Source organism: Parasteatoda tepidariorum, chromosome 8 (genome assembly GCF_043381705.1).
Source record: "Parasteatoda tepidariorum isolate YZ-2023 chromosome 8, CAS_Ptep_4.0, whole genome shotgun sequence".
Taxonomy (NCBI): Eukaryota; Metazoa; Arthropoda; class Arachnida; order Araneae; family Theridiidae; genus Parasteatoda; species Parasteatoda tepidariorum.
This window is the reverse complement of record NC_092211.1, coordinates 17,438,719-17,455,750: the sequence shown is the minus strand read 5'-3', so window position 1 is coordinate 17,455,750 and position 17,032 is coordinate 17,438,719. Positions and strand designations below refer to the sequence as shown.

Below are 17,032 nucleotides of genomic sequence, written 5' to 3'. Positions count from 1 at the left end.
TATAGACTTGCATAGCTGTAGAAAGTAATTATTAAACATGAATTTTTTCAAAAAATAATGTAAATTGAAATTCTACCCTTTGAAAGAAAAAGCGTGGAATTAAAATCTACATTATATTTTATTGGTGGAAAATGTATATTTCTGAAGTTTGAGGTTATATAGAAAAGAAATTACCCTAATATGCCAAAAATAGAAAGAAAAAAAAAAGGCCAATAAATTCAGATATTCTTTCCTTTCAAAGTCTATTTGATGCAGTAGGGTTATTAACTGGTATTTTTTTTTTTTTTTCATAATATGTTTACAGTATCTTTGACATCTGATTCTCTATAAGGAAATTTTGTGAAAAAAAATTCCTATGAGTACATAGATTTAAAAAAAAAATTTTTTTTTAGCTTAACTTATCTATTTTGATATAGAATTAAAAATGAATATTTTAATATAAAAATATATAGATTAAATATTTATTTATTTTTTGATGAATGACTACATTTATAAACACAGTCTGCTACATTTATTTTGTCATTTTAAAAATCAAGAGAAAAAAAAAGAAATTATAAATTAAAATTATAGTTTGCTAATTGAAACTTTGTTTTAATAGTTAAAGTAAAAGGGTCTGTCCAAGTGAAATTTACTACCGTTTACTGGTACCTTCACAAATTTAACTGTAGGGAAAACGGTGGAATAATTTCACAAAATACTTTTTTCTTAAAATTTTATTTTTGTGTCTTGTAAGAAATGATAAATCCAAATTTTTAACACATTTGTGTTGATTTTTTTAATTTTCAAAAATTATGTCTACATTTTCACAAAATAGGTACCTTTCAGAAAAACCTAGACAGACCTATAAAGTATTCTTTAAATTCTCGATTTCAACTAGTCTTTAAATTTCAATCATGCATTTGTTTCAAAATGGTTGCTATGCATTCAATATTATAATGGAAAATTATTTTAGTAAGTTAAGATATTGTTCTAAATATTGTTATAATATTAATTTAATTTTGATTAAGCATTTATAAAGTTTTTTCAATTATGAATTAAAGTTCTTACAGTGTATTTGAATAAAAAAAAAAAAAATCTGATTTAAATCGAAAAAATCACGAGCCCTGTCCTCATTGCATTTTCTTGGTGAAAACTACTACCAAATCATTCCTTACTAATTCCCATATAGAGGTAATGTACCTCCCTATTGTTGACCTATGGGGAAAATTCTTGGGTTGTGATGTCACAGCAAAATAGAATTTAAAAAGAATAAAAATACAGTTAAACTAGAGATAAATAATTTACAGGTAAACAATTTCTTTCATTAATTTTAAAACAATTTAAATCATGAAGTTAAAATTCTTGATTGTCATTTTGTGAGGTTCATATAATTCAAACCCTGTTGGTGTGTATATATGTATGGTATATATATATATATACAGAGAGAGACCCCCCCCCACTCTTGAGATACTTCCAAGGTCACTGCAAAAATCTACAGCCTCTACCTGTTTTACACATGATGCAGGACATGATAGGGGTGAAATCAGAAATCAAGTTTTTTATAAAAAAGTTCTAAAACCTAATTCTTAATTTTTTTTAATGAAACTTTTAATATATTTTATAGACATTAGATCCATATGGATTAAATATGAAACATAACAATTCTATTTTATTAAATTTTCCTTGCACAATAATGTGTTTCACAAAATATATTTTGTTACCTTTCTCCATAGTGGGATTAAGCTATTTTTAGATTATTTATTAATGGAGATAATATTTATAGCTATAGAAATTAGGTTTCTTAACCTATAGTATATATTGCTGAACTCGATACAATTTCATTATTAGAAAAGTGCATTAGTTTTGTAATATATTTGAAATAAAAAAACGGGTGTGTGTCCAGACATTTTATGAAAGATCCTGTTTTTGTAAAATTGTGAAAAAACTAATCATAATTTGTGAATTTAAAATAAGCATTAAGTCACATTCTTCCAACCAGGCTCCTGCTTTTGTGAATTTGTGCAAATACGGTCCTGTTATAGCAAAAATTGCTAAAAACCTCAACAACTGCTGCCACTAAATTAGAGATGCAACATACAAATATTTGGTATTTAGCCTATACTGCTCAACACAGAATATTCATTTCGAACAAATAATGGAAACAAAATCACTCACATTTGTAATAATTTCAATGGACATATTTTAAATAACACAATTTAGTTATGTATCACTTTAAATTTGTAAGTAAACTTTAACAACTCTTAAATTTATAATATTTTATTTAAAAAAATGCCATAAATTAATTTTTATTTGCATAATATTCTATTAATTAATTTTTTGAATAAATATAAATTGATCAATTATTTATTTACAAAAAAAAATTATCATTTAATATCAATAAGAATGTGCACACGATGTTTGTAAAAGTAGAAATATTTTCTTAGAATATTACTTAGAAAAATTGGAAAACTTTCGACCCGTCTCCCCCCCCCCCCCCCTGNCCCCCCCCCCCCCCCACTGGGAAAATATATTATGGCATGCGAGTTTCACATTTAAATAATCACTTTTTGACGCCGTTTGTTCGTCACGATTTTATCCTAAATCCAAGTTGTTTTTCAATGTATTTCAGAAGATATTGTTTTACATTTCCACATGGTGTATAATATGTATCTATATATTCTTGTAAAAATAATATGTATCTATATATTCTGAAAGAAAAAGCCTAATTCTTGAAAAACTTTTCTACTAAACTTCATGATCTAATATGAAGATCGAGTCTATTAAAATTTTACAACACAGTTTTTTTTTAAAATCAAATTATATAAAGTATACAAAAACACTGATATAAGTGATAAACTCGTATATATTTTATTTTGCAGACAATTATTTTCATCGAAAAGTTTAGATTTTTAATGGGATATCATTAATAAACTAAAAAACGTAAAATAAAGAATCAAAATTCTTAATTAGATGCAGAAATCCATTCTGTCCGAAACTATCATCAAATTAGGAATAAAGTCCCGCAGTGGACTGATCGTTAAGACGCGGTTCCCAGCAGATCACCGAAGTCAAGCATCACTGGCTACGGTCAGTGTGCGGGTGAGTGACCACTTGGATCAGCCTGCGTAGGGACCGAGGGTGTGCGGTATTTGTCCTCGTTAAACTGTTCTACCGTAAAGTGCTTGACTTCGCGTGCAGGTCGTCGGGCTACCGAAACGGGGGTGCCATCCCCTCTGCAGAGGATCAAAATTGAGATGGCATGTCTTCAGATCATCCTCAGAGATGTTTCCCAGACCACCGTCGCCAATAGCCCATTGTGCAACTCTAGTGCGACGTAAATGAACAACAACACTGGGAATAAAAAAATATTTACAAGTAATTTTTTTTTTACAAAACTATAACACTTACCTGCTTTATATAACCAGAGAATCCCCAAGTAAAATGTTCTTTGACTACAAAATTTTTTTGTACGTTAGTTTCTGTCTTGATTTTCATATAGATAAAAATCTTTTAAGTTGGAAAACTAAATAGAATTGAAAACTACATTAAATATAGTTCTAAAAGAAGGTGTCATAGAATGTAAAAAAATAATTTTATAGTAAATATTAAGAAAAGGAAAAATATCGTAGTACATTCCTACATAACTGAAAAGGAGGAGAGTAAAGGGAGGAGGGTCAAAGGCATGGAACCGATCTTTTCCCCAGATGGCGCATCGATCGGCTATACATTTCTCAACTTAAATTTCTGCTCAAAGTTGTTCAACGAAATAAGTGTTGAGAGAAAATAAGCAGTCGGAAACTTTTGCATATTCAATATTAAGCACTCGATCCGATATAAACAAATAGTTGAAAATCATATTTTTGATTCTAAAAAGAGTGTATATCGGTCGATAGTATCAACATTAATAGTTGAATAATTTCTGTTCTCTGACTATGAAATAATGTTGTAATATTTGACATAATTTTTGTTATCGGGTTCTCAATCGCATGAGAATGATTTTCTGAAAAATGTTTGCTTGCTAGATACGTACATTTTTCACAATAAGTATTGTATGTACATGGTTTATTTGTTTATCCCAAAAGTATTATTCGGGCAATAAGTGTGATAAAACTTATTAGTCGTGAAGCGACACCTTTCTAAAAGTTTGTGCAGTAAGAGTTTCGACAGAAAGATAATTTAAAAAAAAAAGAAAGAAAGATTTAGTTCACGCCATACGGAAGCTTTATCCATCCAAAGTGTCTTATTTATATGAAAATATATATTTTGTTGTGAGCAGAAACTTAACCATTTACATCCTGAAAAATTCTCTTTGACATTTTATTAAAAACATATTAAGTTGTATACAAAAATAATAAATATACATAACATAAATACACTTGAAAACACTGTGACCATCTTCGAAATGACCACTTAAGTTATTTTATGCAATTCATGTTGTAAGTTGATAAAAAAAATATGCATAACTATACTATTTAATCATATTACTCGCGTTAAAATACCAAGTAATGGTTATATAAATACCATCATATGTTATTCTTATTCGAGTAGTGCATATTGTAACAGTTTCACATCATTTGGTATGTTCATCCTGTAAAGTTGCCTTATTCATGCTGTATCAGTAAAAAAAATCCCCTCATTCATGTAAAATGTGTGATAAAACATCCTCACAAGAAATTTGCATAAATGAACTTTCTCATACTGGAGAAAAATCTTATATATGTAGTATTTGTGATAAAAGATTCACACAGAAATCTCATTTCAATGCACATTCTCTTGTTCATACTGGAAAAAAACCTTATGTATGTAGCATTTGTGATAAAAGATTCTCATACAAATTTACTTTAAATAAACATTCTTTTCTTCATACTGGGGAGAAACCTTATCCATGCAATGTGTGTGATAAGACATTCTCGCAGAAATTTAACCTACAAGCACACTATCTTGTTCATACTAGAGAGAAACTTTTTTCATGCAATGTATGCAATAAAACATTCTCACACAAAAAAAACTTGAGTGAACACTATCGTGTTCATACTGGAGAGAGGCCTTTTTCATGCAATATGTGTGATAGAACATTCACACAGAAAGGTAGTTTAAATAAACACTATCTTGTTCATACTGGAGAGAAGCCTTATTCATGCAATGTCTGTGATAAAAAATTCTCCCAGAAAAGATATTTAAATGATCATGCTCTTGTACATACCGGAGAGAAACCTTTTTCCTGCACTGTGTGTGGCAAAACATTCTCCAAAAAAGGAAATTTAAATGAACATTCTCTTGTTCATTCAGGAGAAAAACTCTATTCATGCAGTGTGTGTGATAAAGCATTTAAACAGAGAGGAAGTTTAAAGCAACACAATCGTATACATACTGGAGAGAAACCTTATTCATGCAATCTGTGCGATAAAACATTCTCACAGAAACTTTATTTAAATGAACATACTCTTGCCCATACGGGGGAGAAACCTTATTCCTGCAGTCTGTGTGATAAAACATTTAAACAAAAAGGTAGTTTAAACCATCATTATCGTGTTCATACTGGAGAGAAACCCTATTCGTGTAATGTGTGTTATAAAACATTCTCGCAGAAAATATATTTAAATGAACATTCTCTTGTGCATACTGGAGAAAAACCTTATTCATGCAGTGTATGTGGTAAAGCATTCTCTAAAAAAAGAAATTTAAATGAACATTCTTTTGTACATACTGGGGAGAAACCTTATTCATGTAGTGCATGTGATAAAACATTTAATCAGAAAGGAAGTTTAAATAAGCACTATCTTGTTCATACTAGGAAAAAACCTTAATCGTGTAATCTGTGTGATAAAACAATCTCACAGATAATATATTTAAATGAACATTCTTTTGTGCATACTGGATCGGTACTTTTATGCAGTATCTTTCTTCTTACTACTATTTTCTTCATACACACAGTTCCTATATGTTAAAATAATCACTGAGAAAGAACACTTAAGTTAAAGCTGTTGTTTCTATTGAAGAGAAACCGCATGCTGCGTATAAAATAAAACATTTAAATATTCTGGATCATTTAAATATCTGTCTTTACGAAATTCAGTTGGTCAGGAACTTTATAACCGATTTTTCACAAATTTCGTGTATTTTGACATGTAAAATTTCATTCTTTAAGATGATGCAGACCTGCCAACTCTCCTGCTTTTAGCTCAAATCTTCGCCCTGAGGCCTTCAGGGTGTTTTCTCCTGCTTTTTTCTATTTAGTTCAGGATAGAGGGGAAGAAAAAACAATTTGTGCAATTTCCTTCCCAACTTGTGCTTTAGATCATGCTGGGCATTTATTTGGAAAAAATTCCCTCAATAGCAACATCGCTAAAAATTACGGTGTGTGTGAACCAAAACAACAGCAATAACAAATGAAATGGCAAAATCGGAGAGGAAATATATCTTGGATACCATTAGGCAAAATGTTTTTTCACTTTCTATAGATGGCAGTTTTTTTAAATATTGCTAAATCAGCAACATCTGCAGTTTTAAAACAGTAGCAGTTATAAAAAAAATAATAATAAGAAGAAATACATTTATAAAGTATTGTATTTATTATTGACATATTTTGCTAATTTTGAACCTCTTCCTAAATTTAAAAAAATCAAAAGATGTGTTTTAATATAATTCTAAAGAACCTTTTTATGTAATGTAAGTAATATATTTTGAAATAAACTTCTAGTAAGAAATGTGAATCAGGTTTAATTTTCAATATTGCGCTATGTCGTGATACAGAAAGAGTCTCCTGCTTTTTTATTTTCTAAGGTTAGCAGGTCTGGATGATGCAAAAAATTCTATACCTTACAATTCAAATTTTTTTTGACCATTCTTAACTAAAAACAATAAATATTAAGAAAAGTTATTTTTTGAATGGAATTATTGCATAAAAGAGTTTTATAATTGTGTGTATGAAGTTTTGAATTTGCTTAAAAAATTCTTAAAAATTCTCCTCGCAAAATATTTAAAGAGATAAAAATAACATAATTGATCCAAACTTCAAAAAGGTGTGTTTTTGTGTCTGATTTCATAACTTAAAATATCGCATGCACTTCTTAACTAGCATATTTGACGTTAATTAATTTCTTCTGCAAAATTACGAAGACTCTATTATTAGATTACTAATATCAATTATATTTTATTTTACTGGGTGAAAATTATGTGCTTGAGAATTAATAAAATAAATCTCTCTTGAAAGTTATTTTTTTAGAAAACATCTTTATGAAATTTTTATTTCTTTCATGAATTTTTGTTTTATTCTAGTTATGTGACATTGTCATCACCAATTTTTGATTAGACACTTAATACTTTCCCTTTCAGATCAGGAAGTTAATCAGGTTTTGCTCTTTAGCATTTTATTTTTGTTCTGGGACTCTTATTACAGCTCTATGGAATTAAATTCCGTTCCAGAATGATACTCTCATGACGTTAGAATTCCGTGAATGTCAGTATGGCTTTATTACGAACTTTTGATACTGGAATTAAATTCCAGTGTGAGATGATTACGAATTCCATTCTGGTAAGTTAAAGAGCAGACAAAATCTCTATTCCGTAATAGAATGGTAGAATATATTATTGTTGTTTTTCACATTCTAATGTATTGCTTTTATTTTCTTAATATATAAAAAATGTCAGAAAAGTTTAAAAAACCTTTTTTGAATTTTATTACTTTTTACTTAATTGCTGGAGCAGAAATAAAAATAATTATTTTCGACAGAAGAAATGAAAATTTTTATATTCAATAATTATTTAATTTTAATAATTTATTTTTATGTCACAATCATTATAGTTTAATTAATATTTAACATCAATAGCTTATTTCATTTTAATGTTTATGTAGTTTCACTGTTAGTTTCATTATTAATTTCAGAATACATTTCGTAATTTTCTGATATAAAAACTACTGAATCTAGAAAATAAATTATCTGATATAAAATATCGATATTTTTTAATTGAATTTGATTAATCTTTCTGTCAATGGTTTTTATATTTAGTGCACATGATTCTTAGATTTAGCATATAATATTTATTCATTAAACTGTATATATGTAGACATGATGTTACTATCTTTTCCTGAACAAATTATGATTTTTACTGTATTAGGAACGACTTTTTAGTTTAAAAGAATAGTTACTATTTAGCCAAAGTTAATTAACCAATTTTTTTCCAGCTAATGAACTTACATGCTATGAAAATACAGTTTGATAACTTCATTAATTAGAAAACTTCTTTTAGGAATTCTATTTATTTTTTTAACATAATTTCTACATAAAAAAATCAAATTTTGATAGATTCAACCACATATTTTAAAAATAAAAATATTTATGCTTAGCTAAAAAATTATAGTAAGCTGATATTTATTCAAACATCAAATAAAAAAAGAAGATTTACGTCAAAACACAAGTGATCTTCCTTAGCTTAAAACACATTTTAGCAATCTTCCTTAGCATAAAACTGTGGGTTGTCCTAACATAGTTTCAATTTTTTCCTCTTATTCAGGAAATAAATGATTTTTAGGAAGTATTTCTAATTACGTATAGTAAATCCTTAGAAAACTTTTCTTCCTGTCTCGCACATATTTGGTTATTTTGTATTTCAATGCAGAGTTCTCCCCCAGATGGAGGAACTATTAGATAAGAACATCTAGCTAGAAGATTGGTGAGATTTCATTCTCCTTGCCGGAGAAATAAATAGGAAGAATATTTTGTTTGTTGAAGGACACTATCTTGTTCATACTAGAGANACTACCACTATAAATCTTAAATACCAATTCACTAGTATATAAGGCATGTTAATTTTATCTGGAGGTACCTTTTGATAGATGAAGGTTGACATGGTCGAATTAAACATCCCCTTATTGGTGACCTACTGACGTGATATGAACTCGTCCGCAATAAACAGATGATGTGCTTAAAATATAGAGCTAAAAAGAAAAAAAAAAAAATCCGGTGAAGTAATTAAAAGTCTCTCGGTTAATAAACAAAAATTGAAGAAAAAATTTCGGAATTCGTATAGACCAGCCATCGTTGGGATTAGAACATGGGGGATCTCGGGTGAGTGACCTAATATTATAGTAGATAATTAGACCTTCTAAATGCAAAGCTTTTGAATTTAGGGTGATCGCATTCTTTCTTATTAGCCTATCATTTAGTATTTATATATAATAAGACATATTACACCAGAAATTGAAATTGTGTGCTAATTGAAATTGATCAAATGAGAGCGGTAATTTAACCTTGCTTCTTGTATATCATAACACCCGGTGGCTGAGCGGTAGCGCTTCGCGCTGTCGTGCCACAGGTCCCTGGTTCGATCCTCGGGCCGGGCAAGGTTTACTCAGCCTTTCATCCCTTCAATGGGTCGATAAATGAGTTCCAAGCATGCTTTGGAACTAAACACTGGGGGTCCGCGTCCGACTGACCACCTGACCGGAACATCTGCTCCTGCACCTCAGAGCCCAAGGTCAAGAAAACTTAGATGGGCACAGTAGGCCTTGGCCCTCTATGGGCTGTCGCGCCGCTGAGAGTCTTGTATATCATAGGATAGTAAAAGACAAAGTATTTTATAGTGTGCCAATAATTAACCTTTAAAACAATTTATTATGTGACCACATAACCTAGATAAAATTTTATTGCTTGAACTGTCTAGAATAAATAAACGGATTTTCATAAATTAAAGAAAAAGAAATACCAGAATTTGAAAAGTTACTGTTTAAAGAAACTGTCCCACATTATAGTGCAGATTATAATTTACCAGATAGTTATGTATTGAACTGATAATTATCTTGTTACTAAAATTAGCATACATAGGAAATGTGTCAGTTTGGAGTACGAAAAGTACCTTCAGTATAATCACCTCCAACATCAATACAGATTATTAGTTGAGCCATAAACTCAGAATTGAGTCTGCTGTTCAACACCGGTTATAAAATAAAAAACCTGTTTCGACAACGAATTTTTAAATTCCATAACTGAGGGGGAAAAAAACAAGTTTATTACAAGCTAGATAAGATAAAATGTACGCCAATCAATGTATTTTAAAACACTTTATTTTGTTCTTTATTCTTAATCTTTATACAAATCTGTATGCAATAAAATATTTTATCGCACATTTAAATGAGCTTAAAAACTATGATATTACAACTCTTTAAAAACAATTCGCCCAGGTTTTTCTATTCACATAATTGGCCACGAAGTTCACATCTGGACTGCAACGTCATACGGTGGTGGATCCAGGTCTTCGTAAGAGGGTGGTCTTTCTAAATACCTGTTGAAAACCTCTATTGTTTCCATAACATCCTCTGCTGGTTCAGTAATTTCAATCCGAGGAATGGTAACAATTCTTTGACGATTTCTGGAAGGCTGTAAATGTAATAAAGTTATCGTTTTGAATTCCGTTGAAACTAATGGTGGCTATAAAATATTGTTACAAATATCGAATCATTTTGTTGTACAAATATTTAATGGAAAATAATAAATACACAAATATGATGAACACTAAATGGAAATTTACCTTAAAATTTATTCGAATCTCAAACTTCTTTATCGATTGCTAAAAATAATTTCTTAAGCCATTGTCCGATGGCGGCACGAATCATTTTAAGAGGTAATTTGTTCCATTCATGCAATAAAGAAGCTCTGAGGGAGTCCAAATTTCTGTGCTGCTTAGCATAACTTCAGACTCTAGCATACCTCAAACACAATAGTTTAAAGATTTAGATCTGGTGAAGATGGGAGCAAATTTTTTTGCTTAATAAATTTCGTACAATCGACATGGAGCCGAGCCCGTGTTGTTTTAGCTAGGTGTGACGGTGTAGAATCTTGCTGAAATAGCCAATCCTTTTTTGGATACCATCTGTCAGCATGTGGCAACAAATGCGTAGCCAATACTTAATTTTTGTGATATTCAGTATTGATTTTTGCCCCTTTATCGATGAATTTCCGAGGAAATTTTCCGTTATTTGACACTTCAGCCCAAACCATTTCAGAATTCTTGTTCCGAAAGCGTTGCACTTTCAGGTATCTCAACAAAACTCCCGGATATTGTGAACGAAATGTTCGGTCTCGTGCCTTGCTATACATGTACAATGTTATTTTTGTGAATATAGTGAACCAAAAAAGTGAAGAAGTTGGATATAATGCAACTTTTTTCTGTCTTCGACTGATTTTTTTCCTTTTTTTTTTTGTAAAAATTTTGAAATTTCTACTTCAAAATAAATACATATACTGATTTTTAAAACAATCTAATGTAGCGATAAGTATTTTTTCTTGTTTGCTTCTTTTATCTCACTTTTCCATCCCTAAACAAACCAAGCAGATGCTTCCAACCTAGGCAGATAATGCACCTGTAAGGTGTCATTGGGATTACTATGCATTTTCTGTCAGAGGGAATGAGTAATTATTCATTTTTGGTCAAAGGGTTGGACACTAATCTGTGTTGATAAGGCCTTCATTTCAACTCCTTTCTGCTCTCAGTTCAGTTCTCAAATTTAACTATGGCGAGCAGTAAACGTAAAACGTTCTCTATTGATGATAAAATGGGCATAATCAGAAAAATTTAAAATGGATGTAATCAAGCTGATATTTGCAGGAAATATAAACTATCCAAATCTACAGTTTAAAAAATAACAGTAATAAAAAATAATCATTCAATAATAATAGATTCAATAATATTTCAACTATTATTAAATAAAATAAAATTTTTTACATGGATTATCTTTGGATAAAGAATTTTTATAATTGTGTGCAAAACGTTTTCGAGTTGCTTAAAAGCTTTCCAAGATGTAGCAAAAAACGCTAAAAATGAAATCGACCCTTAGTAACCTGAACTTTTGAACTCTCTCCTGCCCTAACTATTGAGACTATATGCTCTACACCAGGGGTTTCCAACTTGCATGTGGCCGGGGGCCACAATAAAAAACACGAGTCAAATGGCGAGCCACAACTTTATCAAAATTTTATGTAGGACTCTTATGTTTGAAGGAACATTAAATATTACNAATGAAATCGACCCTTAGTATCCTGAACTTTTGAACTCTCTCCTGCCTAACTATTGAGACTATATGCTCTACACCAGGGGTTTCCAACTTGCATGTGGCCGGGGGCCACAATAAAAAACACGAGTCAAATGGCGGGCCACAACTTTATCAAAATTTTATGTAGGACTTTTATGTTTGAAGGAACATTAAATATTATTTTATCAAATTTTTTTTTTTTAATATTTAAAAGTAAAATAACAAGCATTACAAATAAATCTTGTCACGTATCATTTTGAATCTTCTCTTAATCAGAAACTAAGTGACAATTTTTTTTTCTTTTAAATTTAATTCTGTGAGAAATTAAGATTTTTTTCGTTTTATTAGGAATTATAACAAAAAAAAAAAAAAATTCTCGAACATCTCTGAAATTAATTTTTTTCTTCTTTTCCGCTCATGCGATAGTCAGTTCAAGGAATTTAAATAAAACATGATATTCATTCCCTCTTTTATGCGTTTTAAAATTTACAAATGTAAATGATTTCGTCCAAAATGAATGGTTTCAAAAAGCTAAATGAAAGAATTTCTTCTAGAAAATTTCGGAAACGCACATGCCAAATTATATTCACAAAATACAAAAAAAGAAAATGAAATAAAAAAGAGGTATGCGATTATTTTTGTGTTTGTCTAAATATTTTCTTGGATGTAAACCCTGAGAAATAAATTTTTTCCACCGTTGTTATGTTAAATTTCACAGAAACTAAGAAATTAGTTTTTTTTTAAACGACAGAAAAGTATTTTAAACCCATATAGATTTTTTACGAAAATTGATCGAAAAAAAAGCAACTAATATATTTTAGTTCGTTGCGACAAAAAAATGCTTCTCTGGCCGCCAGTTGGCAACCACTGCTCTAGACTGCGGCTACCGAAATGTTTTGATGGTCAAAATTCCAAACCCATCGAAACAAAAGTACTTTTATTCAGTCAAAGTACGTTTTTGTGTCCTTTACCATCTCTTTCTTAATAGTTAGTTCTAATTAAGTTGTATGATTATGATTGGTGCTTAGTTCGCCGAAATCCAATCATTTGCTCAAAAGTTATTCAAGGTGATATTTTGCCCACTGTATACTCTAAAAAAAAAGATCTTTCTTACCGTTATTCTGGATGTCAGTGACGTTGATGAGTTTTGTTGTGCCATTTGTATTTTATACAGCAATATTCCTTTTTTGTAGTTTTTAACTACTCTAAGAAATCCACAGCAAACACCCAGAATCATCAACACAATGACAGCAATTCCTGACAACAAGTTCCACCTAAGTTCACGAAGAGAAAGAATTATGTAACAATCAGGGACCAATCAAGACAAATTCAGGCACAAGGCCCACCAAATTCTCCGGGTCCCTTACAAAATATTTTGAAACTAAATTACTGAAGTTTACATAATATTTTGAGTAATTAATCCTAACAATAAAAAAGAATCTATTTTACTGCATGATTCAAGATAAACATTTTAAGAAATTTTGAAAGCAGACAATTTAAGATTATTTATAGATGAAGTTTACGTATCTATAAATTAAAGCAAAATATAAAACAAAGCAATGTTATGTCAAAATAAAATAGTTTGGTGACCACAAACAATTAAAATAATTGATTTTTGCTAAAAGTCACTGATTAGCTGAATTATTTTTTTTATTGTAAGATGTAATTATTTTTTTATTTAGTACTTAAACCGACACAAAGTTATCCCACCTTCCATTAGACTTTTTACTAATTTTTTAGGCCCCTGAGAAATTGTGTGCCCATGCCTATTGGGCCTAGGCGATAATCAAGCCCTGGTAAAAATAAAAAACTTTCAACTAGGAAATTTAAAAAAAAAAAGGGGAATTAAACAATTAGAGAAATTCCTAAAAAGTTTGAACTAGATGAGTGGGGAAGAAAGAATTATATAGTAAGTTATAATTAGCAAGAATCTAATACAGTATTTCGTATCAGGGAGTTCCACATAATTAGTAAAACAAAGCTGANAAATTCTCCGGGCCTCTTACAAAATATTTTGAAACTAAATTACTGAAGTTTGCCAAATATTTCGAGTAATTAATCCTAACAATAAAAAAGAATATATTTTACTGCATGATTCAAGATAAACATTTTAAGAAATTTTGAAAGCAGACAATTGAAGATTATTTTTCTAAGATGAAGTTTACGTATCTATAAATTAAAGCAAAATATAAAACAACAAAATGTTGTGTCAAAATAAAATAGTTTGGTGATCACAAACAATTGAAATCAGTGATTTTTGCTAAAAGTCACTGATTAGCTGAATTATTTTTTTATTGTAAACTGTGATTATTTTTTTTATTTAGTACTTAAACCAACACAAAGCTATCCCACCTTCCATTAGACTTTTTACTAATTTTTGAGGCCCCTGAGAAATTGTGTGCACTAGGCCCATGCCTATGGGGCCTAGGCGATAATCAAGCCAGTTTAACAATTAAAATCTTTCGAGTAGCAAATTTAAAAAAAGGGAATTAAACAATTAGAGAAATTCCTAAAAAGTTTGAACTAGATGAGTGGGGAAGAAAGAATTATATAGTAAGTTATAATTAGCAAGAATCTAATACAGTATTTCGTATCAGGGAGTTCCACATAATTAGTAAAACAAAGCTGAACTTGAGAGGCGAAAGCGACTAACTAAAGTTGAAATTTAGCATCGTTGTTTACAAGATTACAAACTATTTCAAGCGAAGAGAGGAAGAAAGAAAATAGCTTCAATGAAGCCCATATTTCTTATGGAAGCAAATCTCTTGAAACGATAATAAACAATCGAGAATTATGGACGATTGTTTCAAAAAGTTTTCACAACAGTTATTTGAAAGTATTATTAGAAACAAAGCGGATCTGATAAAGATATATTGAATAGATTGCACAAAGCCCAAAGCAGCTTCGTAATTTTCGATGAACTCTGAAAAAATAAAAATATTTCGACTTAAACAGAACTTAGAATTTTTAATGAAAGTGCAAAATCCGTTCACTATGGACTGGAAACATAGCATTGATGTCACGTTTTACGTAACACGAAGCAATAAACATTTAAAGAAGAAGCTTCAAGTATCTATAGCGGGTCTAGAAGAACTTTACGTATCTAGTGGTTTCATAAAATTTGTGACACAAATTCTTACAACTGCAAGGCAGAAACGAATGTAATCATAAATTAAGCCATCACAGCGTCCCATTGAATATTTTCCAATCGACAGTCAGAATTGGAATTTTTTATCAGGTTTTTTTGAAATTCAATCTAGTGTCCACACTTCTATGCTACGTAGGAAGTAGTAGAGAGAAGGCAATAATGCATATCATTTTATAATGCGATACGATAAGGTCATATTTTTTTCGTCTTAAATTTTATTTTCAAAGGATCTAACAAGTGTACATTTAATGAATATAAGTCCTTTATAAACTTTTACACGCAGAGAAAAAATAAATTAAAAATACCGTTTCGAAAGAAATCCGTATTTTTCCGAACGAAACTAATTTCTCGATATGGGTAAAATCAAACATTTGCATAAAAGCAAAACGATTTGATCCTCAGAGTTATTTTTTACTTTTAAAAGTGCTCAGTGAAAGATTAAGAAACGTAAGGGAAGAGGGATTGATCATTTTCCATAAACCAGAGAAACTAAGAGCATAACAGTTTTTGATTGGGACCCTCAAGGCAAAAGAAAAAGAGTAAGGTCTAAAGCAATTTATTAAAAGATCAAATTTCGAAAGTCACTAAATCGAATGAATAAGAGCAATTGCACCAATTCTCAACAGAAACAGCCAGCTGATTAACACTAAAGAACCAGATAAAAAAGATAACATTAAAAAAAGATAAAGATAATTTTTTATGCAAAAATATTAGAAAACTAACATCTCCATATAAAAATAAGTTTAAAAATATCTGAAACTAGTAACGGCTGGAAACATATTTGAAAAAAAAAAAAAGTGGTTACTTAAGTTTTCTTCTTTTAAGTTCGTATAAACCCACTTTTAGATTTGGCATCCTTTTTGTTTGTGATCTCAAACATATTAAAACAAAAAATTAACTAAAATAATTAAATCAATAAAAATTGTTTTTATTCATTTTAAATTCAACGATATCGAATTCAGGCCGATTTTTGAATCTTGCACAATTAAATTTCATAATTATGTATTCATATTTCAGAGAAAAAGCCTATATAAAGCAGTTTGTTTTGATCTAAAATAAGCTTTTGAAACTTAAAATATTATTGCAGATATAATGTCCTAAAAGTATTCAAGTTGATCAAAGCAAGCCAAACAATTTTAATTAGAAAAAAAAGATCAATTTCTAAACTTTTATTTCAATAAAATTTTTAATAGTTTATGATTTCTTTCAGTGATTCTGTTTAAAATGCTAATGACTAATATTCAACTCAGTGTTTGCGATATAAACCTTTGAAGTTAAAGCAAGAAGTTCGAAGTTTTAATTCCTCTGGGTAATTAAAGATATGTCTCAAAACGAGCTAACCATTGATAATCTATTCTGAAGCTTCATTAATGAGAAAAGATCAATAATATATTTTTTCTACTTACATTTTGGAACCCTTTTGATTTCTTTCAAATTACGCGGTATGAAACGCTAATAACTATTTCTTAAAAAAAATATTCCATGTCCAAACAACGCTCCAAATCTCCAGTGGTTAGAATTAGATTAACTGCCGACCAGGTGGCCGAGTGGTTAGCGTGCTTGACTGTGGAGCCGATGGCTGCGGGTTCGAATCCTGCATGGATGTTTCTTTCTCTCTGTGTTCTATGTTCTTTCTCCTTTGTGTGAATGTGACCTGCCCTATAAACGGGTTTGTGGTTGTGTGACGTGGGTGACGCTGATCCACCGCCGTGGTATCGCCACAGGTGCCCACTGGGTAACGAGAAGAGAGTAGCAGTTCTGGCATTCCTGAAGTCAATGGGACAATACATCCCAAGTGCCTGCCATTAAAAGAAAGGGAATTCGATTGACTTGCTTCGGTTGTTGCTGTTGTTAATTTACGTCGCACTAGAGCAGCA

The 17,032-nt window shown here is 30.1% G+C and overlaps 1 protein-coding gene and 1 long non-coding RNA gene across 2 annotated transcripts; one reads left to right on the top strand and one right to left on the bottom strand.

The window, feature by feature from the left end:
- The first annotated feature begins 2,488 nt into the window (after positions 1–2,488).
- Positions 2,489–7,195, top strand: LOC107443391 (zinc finger protein 813). Its single transcript, XM_016057238.3, has one exon. The coding sequence runs from the start codon at positions 4,626–4,628 to the stop codon at positions 5,784–5,786; it is 1,161 nt and encodes a 386-aa protein (XP_015912724.2). The 5' UTR covers positions 2,489–4,625; the 3' UTR covers positions 5,787–7,195.
- Positions 7,196–10,026: 2,831 nt separating this feature from the next.
- On the bottom strand, positions 10,027–16,721 carry LOC107443389 (uncharacterized). The gene is made up of 3 exons (XR_011637512.1): positions 16,562–16,721; positions 13,122–13,281; positions 10,027–10,355 (listed from the first exon to the last, which is right to left on the bottom strand). It is a non-coding gene; the product is annotated as an uncharacterized lncRNA (long non-coding RNA).
- Positions 16,722–17,032: the final 311 nt, after the last annotated feature.